The sequence below is a fragment of the Barbus barbus genome (assembly GCF_936440315.1).
Source record: "Barbus barbus genome assembly, chromosome: 32".
Classification (NCBI taxonomy): domain Eukaryota; kingdom Metazoa; phylum Chordata; class Actinopteri; order Cypriniformes; family Cyprinidae; genus Barbus; species Barbus barbus.
The window spans coordinates 10,771,554-10,784,243 of NC_136760.1; the positions used below are offsets into that span (position 1 = coordinate 10,771,554).

Here is a 12,690-nt window from a genome sequence, read left to right on the forward strand (position 1 = left end):
TGACTTTTGGTGTGTCCCATGCTGTGTGCTCATGTGGAAACCTTTCATTTATTTATGTGGGTGTCATGAAAAAATTGACTACAATGGAGTCTCTTGATTTCAAAACGTTTAGGAAGCACTAACTTATAAGCATATGCAAAATAATCAGTCATTTCTAAGATTCTCATAGGTTAGAAGCTCAAATAATTGTTGAGACAAATAATTATAAGTGTCAAACCAAAATGTTACCACAAGATGTCACAGCCTCCTTCTCCAGAGAGCATTAGCCCACTGTTAGAGTCAAAGCTAAAATCCATTAATACAGGAAACAGGAAGAAAAGAAACAAGACTAGACTAAAACTAAACTTTAAAATAAAAGCTCATGACAAAATCATGATTAAAAATATATGACAAGAATATAACTGAAACCCAATGACAAATGCATGTGTTTTGTTCGCTTTCTGTCTGTCCACAGGTCCGAGTGGTACAAATATCATCATTGGCTCAATAGCAGGAGCGATACTGCTGGCAGCTATAGTATTGGGAGGAACAGGCTGGGGCTTCAAGTAAGACATCCACAGTTACTGCAAAAAAGCAGTTTGAGCACCATTGTCCTCCTTCACTTCTTATTTCAGTTGTAAAAGAGCACAACAGTGACTTCCTGCTTTTTCGGCAGCCTTGGTTCTATAAGGGTTTATAAAAAAAAAATTTTTTCCTTAACAAAAATAATAATTCTGAAACACGAGATTAGAAAGCAAACAAAGTAAGCCTGACCAAGGAATGTATCTTTTTTGACATACGCAACTCACTTAAAGTATTTCCTCCACGCTAAACTGTGTAGAGTTAAATGCAATAAGTTGTTCTCTGATAAGTCTGATTACACGGCCATGCACAAAGCAAACTTAAAATCAAAATATTTTTTGATTGCATTGCCCTATTATTTATAGGCTGCAGTAAATTGTCTTGATCTTACTTTTATGGGAAATGCAGCACAGTTTCTAATGTGACATTTACTTTTGCATAATTTAAATCCATTTATTCTCTCTCTGTTTTGTTTCTTGAAAACAGAAATATCAGAAGAGGAAGGTATGACCCTGCCCAACAAGACATGATGTGATGTCATACATCCATGTCCACCTAACACACATTGCACCAGCTGTTTTCACGTCTCCGTCTGTCCATTAAGTTTTATTTTATTTATTTTTAAATGTTTGCATTACCTTTGATACAAATTCATTTCAGTGCACCAATCAATACTCATCACATTTGTTCCCAAACTCCATCACATGAGTTAGAATGCACATCTTTTTTGATTACCAGTACAATAACATTGGCATGTTTAACTGAGGTATGGACATTTGTTGTTGTTAGTAAAACAACATTATTAGAAAAATAATTTTGTATGAAAATACCAGTTTAGTTGGTATTTATAATAATGCTATTGTTGTTGTTAAACTACTATTATTAAGCACTAATTGAGTATGATTTTATATCAATTATCTTGTAATTTTAAGATATTTGAGGCTAATACAGCCTCCTCCACAAATACACCTTGATATATATGGGCAAATAATATCTCAAATGATCCTTTCAAAATATTCACAAAAATCTAACCTTTATTTTAAGTAAAATAATTAAAAGGGGGAAACTTATGATGATTAACACAGAAATATTTATATTCCACACTTAAAAGAGGGCATTCTCTCATTTTGCAGCCACTCTTTGCCATGAAAGTCTTATCCTATCATGTGTAGTAAGGTTGATGAACATAAAGTGAGAGATCTGAGACCATTCCTCTATACAACATCTCTTCAAAACCTTCATTATGTGAGCAGTGAACCACGTGTGCTTTGGATCATTGTCCATAGACATGGGCATTTTAACCGTTGAACTCTTTTCTGTTTAGCCATTCTCTGATTTGTGCTGCTTAACAAACTTTTATCACAAATCATTATATTCCTGTATTTCCCAATAGTGATGGATGATAAAATTTAGCCTGTGTATGGCTTTATATTTGAGTTAAGTGCAAGTCTTGACTTGCAACTAAAACATATTTTTCTACAAAATGAAAAAACATATGAATGAATAGGTTTATAAATTATAATTGTGATACACATTTTGGTGGGAAAATGTTAATAAACAGAAGATTAATAATGTTTTTTAAATGTTAATAAAAGCTAGATTTTTGTGAATTCACAGACAAAAAGAAGAAATAGCAAAAACCCTTTTGCTCATATTAACTTTATGAGGGCAGAACACTGCTTGTCTCTACATCAATGTGTAAACTTTGCTATGCAATAATCTCAAATCTATTTGTCATTTTACCATCAGGTTTTGTAAAATACTAAGCCCTCAGTGTTTCAATTTGACAACTGGTCTTCATGCTTGATTTTTGGTTGCAGAATATTATTTTAATAATATTCACCCATCCATATTCTGCAGAATATTGCAGAATATTATTTTAAAATATAAAATAATAAATACTTTAATGTGGCAAGTCATTCCTTTTATGCAGTGTACTTTTTTCCTGATCATATTGAACGAATGAAAGATTCTGAAATAACACAATTTACACATTTATTAAGAAAAAAGACACATTTTATTTCATTTTTCTTTCTTTAATAAAAACCTCATTTTAATTTATAATAATTTGATAGGTTTTTCTAGTGTCCTCAGCTTTACCTTCCACCCTGTTAGAAGTATTATAGTTGAAAAGATTTTTTTTTTTTTAAAGAAAAATGTAAGCAAATTCTCAATCAATGAGCAATGGTTGCATTTTTGGCTCTTTTTTTACAGCAATTCTTTAAATTACAGCACAAGTCTATTAATTTTTTTTTCTAACTGCAAAATTGAAATGACCTTTGCCATTTCAATCACATAATTGCTTCAGTTACGTCTTCATTAGAAGTGACTCATATGGCCTTCATTTTACAGGCAAATAAAGAATACAAACAATGCGTAGTGAGTTGTATCATTTAACATATTGATTCTTCTCCTTTATTTTCCCTCTTTTCTGTGTCTATTCTTCAGATCTGGAGGGGGATAAAGCATGTCATCTGATCTCCTGTGCTTCTGCACAGTGTTCTTTAAACTTTGAGGGAAACAGAAGAGACCACAGATGTCTTCCGCTCTCTCACCAAACTCCAGTGTCACACTGTCCTGTCTTTCTGACTTCCTGTTACTGCCTGTCACCTGTTGCCTAGAAACACTCCAGTACATCCCATGGTAATACTTTTACACTGATTTCGATTTTACTGATGTGGGCAATTTGTAATGGGATTTGGCCCTATAAACCCAGCACAGAAACTGAAAAAAAGTCATAATTTACTCACCCTCGTGCCATTTCGAACCTGTATGACTTTCCGTTTCATGGAGCACAAGAGATGTTCAGAAGTTCACATTGTCGAATTCCCGAAAAAGGGCCAGAAAAGCATCATGAAGATAGTCAATCCGGCTCAATGCGCTATATGCAGATACCCATCTGCATATTCAGACATGGCGCTTGACACACTTCACTTCAGGTATATAAATCAAGTCAGAATTTTCAGTTCCATTTTTATATCTAATTTCAGTTTACTAATTGTGTTTCTAATCATAGAGCTACCACATTAATCAAAACAGTCACTATGCATGACCATTCATTTTAGCGCTGAGAAGCCTAGACTTTAAGTACTCTCTGTTCCGTGCAGATAGACAGACAGTCTTGTCTTCCTCAAACAGTTTAGAGGAAGAATTTACAGACATCCCAGTGGAAATCCCAAAACAATGTATTCTCTTGCAATGGAATGTCTGCTAGTATTCCATGTTTACCTTCATGCTAGTCTTATATCTATAATCTTGCTGCTTTTACTATCATCTATAATAGTTCAAAAACATGCATAACCTTATGAATGTACTTTTACATAACATAAAATAAGGCATTGCTTGTATGTGTTTAATGTAGTTATACTTTTCATAAGCACATGAGTGAGGCAAGGCAAGGTCATTTTAGTAAAATATGCATTATATATAATTTGTAAATCTTAAGCATAAGTGGAACACCGTTTGAATGCACGGAGCTGAGGATAACTATATATGTATATAATGTATATGACAGCACTATTTTTCCCTTTGACTGTAGAAATAAAGAACACAGTCAGATAAAAGCACAAATACATTTTTGGGGTTAAGAATTAAAACAAAGTTGTACTGACTCTAATATACAGTCGAAATGGGTAAAACAAACCAAAACCACAATAGTCAAAGACATATTTCCAATCATTTTTATATAAGGTGCACTAAGTGATTTTTTTTTTTTTGCTTTATGATCTACTGCCCGATGTAAAAGTGGACTTTATACCGACACGTATGGATCAATGTTTTATCGTTTGAAATGGTTTTACATTATTATTTTAATAAAAACAACTGCAACATTTCCAAATTAGATTTACATTCAGAGAGAAGCAAGCATTTTGAGGGGAAATCTCCTTTATCATAAGGAGATGTAAAACATTTGAAAAATCAAGTTCAAGCTAATGATTTAGTTACACTTTATTTTTATGGGCCACACTAGACATTTTACTAACTATAAATGATTTTGCAAATAGGTCAGGTTAGGGTTAAGGTCGGTAAAATATAAAAATACAAGAAAAAGAAAATATTCCATTCATTGTTTTTAACAAAATCAAGTGCATTGAATATTACATTACGTCAAAGGTTCCCAAACTCCTGTGCAGCCAGGAACACGTCACTAGTCATGTAATCAATAAAAAAAAGCCATTGTAGTCTGATTATTTTTAAATGTAATTACAAATACTTGATTTTTGGAATCTGATTACGTAATACAGATTACATGTAATCAGTTACTACCCAGCTCTGCTTATAGTCAACATATATAAATTGAACTATCAAAATAAAGTGTTACAAATAAATTGAAGCATTCATGCCCTGTTATAGAAACAAGTGAACAATGGTTTTAAAGACGAAAATGATTTTAATGTATGGACATTGTGTATATCTTTAAAAATCCAGATCCCTTTTGTCCATTTAAAAGCGTATCTGGCACTAAATTATTCAAATGTATATTACTCAACATTTTAAGGCCGTAAAGTCTTTATTGGGGACACAAAAGGCACCGAATACCAAGAATGACCCTACTCATAAATCATAATCGCAAGAAACAACATATCAGCTCCATGCTGCCTATTGATTCTCATGCACAGCCAGCAAGAAACAAGACACTCACTGAATGTATTGATATCGGTGAACTTCAAGGCACAGAGGCAGCGTTTCATTTACACAGAAAATGCAAAGTCAGACTGGGCCATCTCAACTCTGATGTACATTTTCATGTCACCATAATGTCAGATGCAAAAATTCAAACTCAAATTGTACATGTGGGAAATGATATTATTAGACTTTCATAATATCCCTTTAACTAACAAAATCCAGTTCTTAAATTACATTATCCTTAAGGAAAGGTGGGGAAACAGTAGGTATTAGCAATGGATTTGAAGAATTCTGTGATTTTCTGATTGATTTAATTTAGAAATTGAATTCATTATATGCAGCATATATATATATATATAAGCGAGATTTGACCCCCTCATGTAAGCTAACCTGAAGTCTCTCTTGGCTAACATTAGCACTTTATTTCTAAGGCGTAGTGGAGACCTGTTCATGCCGTTGTATAAATATTCAGACTATACTAAATAAGGTTTAAGAGAATGAGACCTAGCCCCAGAGCATATTTGTAAGTCTAATGTACCTTTTTGTAGAATTACTTTAATTACAACTTACGCATTTTTAACCTTTTCAACTTTTAAAAATGAAAAAATACTGTAGAAGAGGAATGATACTTAATTTAATGGTGATCTCATGAGTTTGGGATATCTACATGATCAGCAGGAATGTGTGCTTTTCCATACAAACACTACACCCGGCCACAGGTTTGCAAATAGTCTCATCATACTAATTTAAAAAAGTATCCTTGCGAACTTTAATTTTAGTCAAATCAAGTAAAGATAAATTTGCAATATTTGTTAGTTCAGTTCGGTTTTCTCGTATTTTCTTGTGCCTTCAAAACTACCTTATACTTCAGTAGAGTTACATTCACCAATGATCAGCCTGTTCCAAAAATGACTTCAGTGGTAAATTTGCTCATGTGTAAGCTTCTGAATTATAGTACAGGCAAAAATTGGATCTATTAGCAAAATTATATGTAGTAAATATATATATATATACATACATGTATTCTCTGATGATGTAAATATAATGGATCCTTTAAATACATGATCACACATCTACACCAAATATAGAGCATGTGCAAGATTCCAAAGAATTACACACATTCTTACTGGGTGATTTTTATTTATTTTTTTCTTATTGTTGTAATGTGAATGGGACATTCCAACCTACATCTTCAGCCCCGTTTCAGGCAATTGATCATTTGGTTTGCATGTTTTTGAGCCTTTGATATTCTTCTGTTAGCAAACCACCAACCTGATAGATGCTGAGAGGAATTATTAAGGACAATCTATTAACGTAGCTGATACCGTATTTGAAATATATTGCCTTCAGTCACATTCCATTCCAATCACTGTGTATTTCATTCACTGAGTTCCAGTGTTTTAGCAATTTTCTCCGTTGTGTTTTTAAACTATAGATTGCTATGTCTAAAGAGTTATTACTGAAATATTATACTTTGTAGTCATTTTCAGTCTGTTTGACTGATAGATTGAATGACATCTGAATAATCAGGTTCAGCTAAAGCTCACTGCAAATAAGAATTTTCCTCGATGCAACTCTATCTGATTTCTGGTGGTTTGTAATTAACATCTCAATAACATCAATAAGCACTGTGGAAGGGAAAAAATATAACAGCAGTTTTCTTCTTTCCACGACTTGCTTGGTGAACAGGCTGCCAGCAAATCAAAGCTTGTTTTGAAAAATGTTTCTGTCACTAATATGAGAGTTTCTCAGAATGTATCAGCTGTAAACGATGAAATTCATGCCAACAGCAACAGAGCAGAACAATGTTTCTTTATGTATATTATTATCGTCTATATGCAAAGGTCTAAATGTATTTGTAACGAAAAACAAATGTTCTAGACTATTTTTTGTCATGATTTGTCAAATTTCACAAATACAAGTATCTACTGTGTATCAATATGTAGTTATAAACCTTCAAGAGCATTCAAGAGTAGCAATGTTTTATTGTATATTTGTGTATAACAACTGCCATAAAAACACGAGGATTCCTGGAGAAATGTCTTCCGGGGTGTGAGACTGTGTAAATATTGTAAAAGCTCATCTGAAGCTGAAACTAACTGAGACATCATTGATTTTGTCCTCTCAATTGCCATATAAAAAGAGATTCTACTCAGCATGCATGAGTGAAATGTTGAAAACATCTAATTTCTGTTCTTTTTCTCAGAGAGAGATGCAATGTAATTCTTTTTTAATCTTAAAGGAAAAAAACCCACTGGGAATGTTGACAAGACACTTGCAAGTTATTAAGCTTAAATAAAGAAAGACTTGAACATTTCTTGCATTGTTTTTAAGTATGTGGAAAAAGCCACCTTTCTTTAGTCCCACTGGGACCATTCCTGATGAGCCAATCACTGAAGACTTATGATAGTTACTGGGAGGATCTCCTGAATAAGGGGAGGAGAATTCAATTAGCCAAGCATTCAGGGTGTGTGAGAAAACGTGAACAAGGACAAAGCATGCATCCCATCTATCCATTTTTCAACGCTGACCTGGATAAGTGACTAAGCGGGCTAAATGGGACTACAGACGTTGTCAGGGGACATTAAATGCCAATACACCAAACAGGAAAACTACATCCTGTTCAGGCTAAACAGGAATCATTTCTCAAGAACTGAATTATAACAATTTCAGTATGCAAGTGCATTTTATTCAAACCTGGGTTTAGTCTCTTAATATATTTACAGATAACAGTGTTCAGTTTAACGGAGGACGTAGATGACAGAGTAATGTACAAAATGGATGTCCAAAAAAACAGAATTTTACATTTAAGGCAATTTTTAATGGAAACGTGCTGTTCTATAGTAAACACTGATATCAAGATGAAATATGTGCACGTGTATCATGGTAGAGTCCAGATTACACAGTCCAGAGATATTTCAGATATAAGTTCAAATATACAAAAAAAAAAAAAAAAAAAAGCCAAAATAAATAACCCTGAAAAAGCATTTCTCAATTTATACTAAATCTATAGACTTCAGCATTCAAATGGACCATTGCACCTAGAAATTACTCAGCTGAGTTTCTGTAGTACCATGTTAGTTGTCACATTCTGGAATATCAATTTTATACAGAATATAAAGAATTTTCTAGAATATAAAGTCGCTTATATGTAATTCCCAAATGATCAGGATATTTGATATATGTGAAATATTTGAGATTCATAAATCTCAATGTCACTTAGCATCTGCTTTTCATTGAGTCTATACATCCTAACATATCTAGAACATCATCACACAAAATGTTTACAAAGTTCATTAAATAAATAAAAAAAGATCAATGAAATCAATTCAAGCATTTTACAGACCAAAGTTTGAAACAATAAGAGACTCCAGTGGATAAAGTTATGCGTATGCATGTAAAACACAGAGTGGATGTTGCTGAATTGTTGCTATTATTATTATTAACTTTAAAAAAAAAAGTCACTAAGCCAAACCTCGTAGAGCAAAACTCTCTTGTAGTTGGATTTAGGACACACACTTTTTCTTGACATTTTAAGACTGAAGAACAAAGAACTAGAGCACTTGATGTGATCAGAACAGGTAAACAATTTTACACCTATAAGACTTTGCATGGAAAACATGAAACATGAACTTTCATGGGAAAAATGTCCATTTTCACAAAAAAAAAAAAAAAAAATAGATTGTAAATTAAATGTCAAAGTGCTAAAGCTTAAGATATTTTTGAAAGTCATTTATCTATTTCTACCAATCATTACAAGAACAGTATTTCCAGTATCACTCATTCTATTTAAATCTCAATGAATATTGAGCACAACCTGCACTATCATACGGAAAATATCAAACTAACCAAATAGCTTAACCAGTGACTTGCACCGTAACTTAAAATAAACTGAATCTGTGGTCAGGAATTTATATTTGTATACTTATACGGCTATAGTTTCTCAAAATATCTCATTTTTCATGCCTGAAAACATTAATTACACATATATAGTTGCAATTAATTAGATGTTTCTGTAGCAGGAGCAAAAATATTTTAGATATTTATTTAGATGTTTATTTATATAAATAAAAATGTTTTAAAAACGTATTCACATTTATTTGACCATTTAAAAAAAAAAAAAAAATCTCTACACAATCTCGTGATCTATAAAATAAACATGCATGTCTGTCCTTTGGGAGTCCTTTTTTTCTTGTCATGGTTAAAAAAAAATTAAAAATGAATAGAATAGAATAGAATAATGGAGTAATGCTGTAAGGTTTTAATTTGATCCTGGCAGCAGTTTAGTCAGTTGCTATGTGTACCTTCAGATAATTTGTTTTGTCTTCAAAATGGAAACATGTATAAACCATTCATTACGTTTTCATAGGCCTATCAGTTTTTCATTTTTTCCATCACTTTGTTTCAGTCGAAAACAAACTAAAATCAAATAAAAGTTTTTCGGTCTGCATTCTTTCTGGCAATTTTATTGGAAAAATTTGAGTTCAAAGAAGAAAATTCATCTTGAATCTTTCTTTTTTTTTTGGTCCATTGGTTTAAAAAAAAAAAAGACAAAAAAAATAAGTTCATAGCTTAAATATTTGATTTGTATCTGTGGGCATGTCATAATGAAAATGAATTTAGCTGGACTGGAGAGTAATGAAATGCATGAAATGGTGCGTGTACAGTTTATCATTTGAAATGTGTCTAAGTGCATTATGTTCCTTGGTAAGTCTTTGATAATCAGAATACAGTTGCTTTAAAAATATAAATAAAAATGATGTAATCTGAGGAGCATTTCAGCACAGATTCAGATGTAAAACCCAGTGTTAGATATAATCCAGGAGTATTAAGATTACAATAATTAGTCTAACTGAATATTACAAATTATATTTTGGAATATATTTTAGAAACTAACCCTCTTATTATTAAATTATCAAAGAAGTCAGAATCCAGCTACTAATCCACAATGTGAGTAAAATATTAAAGCTGTAACCTCATTTTTATAGATGAAAAAAACAAAAAACAAAGTTCAATTCTCATTTTCTGTTTTTAAACAAAACAAAAAAAATTAGGTGTTTGAATTTGAGATTTTCAATAAAAAATTGCCAGAAGGTATTCAGACCAAGAAGTATTTACTCTACTTTTATTGTTTCTATTGATACATTACAACAAAGTGAGATGAACAAAAATAAAAATGTAATTGAGAAGGTAAGAAGAAAAACATTATCTGAAGGTACACGCACCTCTGTGCGTCTTTTTATAAATTATTTATTTGCATTCAAATTAGTTTAAATTCAATCTCAAAGGCAATAAACAATGTAGACATATGCTAGGATACGAGTTTGTTGAAAGCAGTAATCATCATGAAATGGTGCCACCAGGTGTGAATAAAGAACAAGAGCAAGCATGCTAGTTGTAAGATCGCAGCAGAACTGTTAATGAAATGCAATTTTATTTAGATCAGTGCAATTCAAATGTGCTTTTTGTGATGAGTACTTCTACACACACACACATATACACATATATATATATATATATATATATATATCCAGCAAATGAATATTGCTGAATGTTTGGTCAAGTAAAGTGTTCGGCGTCAGTTTTTTTCTCTATGTATTGAACAATTGAGTCAATACTTTGAAACTTTAATGACCATAACAACCAATTAAAATAAAATGATATGAGCTTAAAAGACTGAAATACTGCAATAATGCAATTAATCCATGAAATTTTCTAAATGTGGGCACTTTGGTCTTCTTTTTTCAGATTTCTTGTGTTATCCATTCAGAAAGCATTCATATTAGTGTTGAAAACGTGACTTCACTCTGTCTATGTGCCATTGTGAGAGGAAGCGTGACTTGGACACAAAATCCAGTTCCACGTACCTGCCTTATAATTCTAGTTTGTCCACGTAGTACGCAGGAACTGCACAATCACATGAAACCAAACATGTTTGTCCGCTGCTTCTACATGAGTCCACAGCATGGCTCTTTCGTATTAGTCGTGTCCTCTTCTGGTGCTCTTAGCTTCAGCAGAGGTGGATCTCCACTAGCTTGTGTAAAGTACACTGCACTGGGGGACACATCCTGTTGTACTGATTCAGGAGACTCCAACGGTCCCTGGAGTCCTTCAGGAACAACCTCATCCTGAGGGTCTGCAGACAGGGGTATAGGAGGTGCTGGATGTTTCTGCAGTTTAGCTGCTGCTCTCTGGCGTTTGAGATCTGCGAGCGTGTGGTGAGATCTCTCTCTGTTCATGCTGTCCCCGCCAGCAGCAGACGAAGCTGGAGTGAGCTGATAGGAGGCGCTGCGATCCATGCGGCCCCCACCCTGGAGTTCTCCTGGAAGTGAGGAAAAAAACGAAGCCGTGCTGCCGTTCCCCAAAACTTGAGCTCCATTTTCTACCTCGCTGACCTCTAATGGAGGAACAGGGGTTGCATTAGAACCGGACACCTAAAGCAAAGAAAGGACAAGAAAATTCACCAAGGATGGCCAAGTCATAAGACAAAAACATAATTGAGGCTCTCAACAAAACAAAATTAAGTTTGTGCTTTACACGGTCATTCTCCTCTTTGCAAAAGTACTAAACTCAATATAGCCACAAGCAGCTATTTTCAGCAGTTGGAAAATGGAAAATTTCAAAAACTGATTGTGTAAATAAAAAAAGATGCTTTTGATCGCATGTATACAGTTGTATTTCTGCTAACACAAGGTTCACATATAGGGTTTTTCTTTAGTTATACCACTCCCTAGCAATGGAAATTTCTGAAATTTGCCATATTTGCTCAGAATTTCCTTTTGTCCATTCGCACCAAGCTTAGTGACGTTTGAACATTGCGTTCATAAGATATAAGCTAATTAATCATTATGTTGCACATGCACAAATATTTGGGCCCACATTGGCTAAATCATTAAAGGGGTCCTCTTATGCTCTTTTACAAAGTCTTGATTTTGTTTTGGGGGTGTACTAGAACATGCTCTCATGCTTGGTGGTTCGAAAATCGCATTATTTTTCACATAATTTACATTATTACAATACCTTTCTCCCCAGCCTGACACAAACCACTCGATTAGTTCCGGGTTTGATGAAGGCCCACCTTCCGAAAAACGAAATGTGTTGTGATTGGTTAGCTGTCCCAGTACATTGTGATTGGTAAACAGCTTAGACGGTGTTTCAGTATTGCTCCGCCCCTCACCAGAACAGCAAGGTCGTCAATATTTGGCGAAACAAAATGGCGCCGCTGATGGCAGCTATTGTGCGTTGCTCCTCAGTGTTTGTATTGTTTTTCCTGTTTTTTGTTTTTCAAATAAGATCAGTTTTACCAGGGATGATCTGCTGAACATTCGGCAGAACACACCACAAAATCTTGTACCGGTTTTTGATTTTTCGGACGTTTTGCTGGACATTGTAGTTGGTGGAGCCGTAGCTCTGGTCAAACGCTACAGGAGGCGCAGACGGGGAATGCGAGCCGGCGCGCTCGTGAAACTTCGTAAGCGCGGATTTAGAACGGCGTTACCTAGC

At 33.7% G+C, this 12,690-nt stretch overlaps 2 protein-coding genes across 2 annotated transcripts in view; one reads left to right on the plus strand and one right to left on the minus strand.

The window, feature by feature from the left end:
* Positions 1 to 1,241, plus strand: part of adam11 (ADAM metallopeptidase domain 11) — a gene marked incomplete at its 5' end in the record, with an annotated part of 70,652 nt that extends 69,411 nt beyond the window's left edge. The window contains 2 exons of the mRNA XM_079389113.1: positions 455 to 545; positions 1,048 to 1,241. Coding sequence (XP_079245239.1) covers positions 455 to 545; positions 1,048 to 1,096 — 140 coding nt within the window. The 3' untranslated portion in view covers positions 1,097 to 1,241. The remainder of the gene's footprint in view (positions 1 to 454; positions 546 to 1,047) is intronic.
* A 9,559-nt stretch (positions 1,242 to 10,800) lies between these two features.
* Positions 10,801 to 12,690, minus strand: part of LOC306852494 (protein phosphatase 1 regulatory subunit 16A-like) — a 34,409-nt gene continuing 32,519 nt past the window's right edge. The window contains exon 11 of the mRNA XM_079389377.1: positions 10,801 to 11,621. Within this exon, the coding sequence (XP_079245503.1) occupies positions 11,136 to 11,621 (486 nt within the window). The 3' untranslated portion in view covers positions 10,801 to 11,135. The remainder of the gene's footprint in view (positions 11,622 to 12,690) is intronic.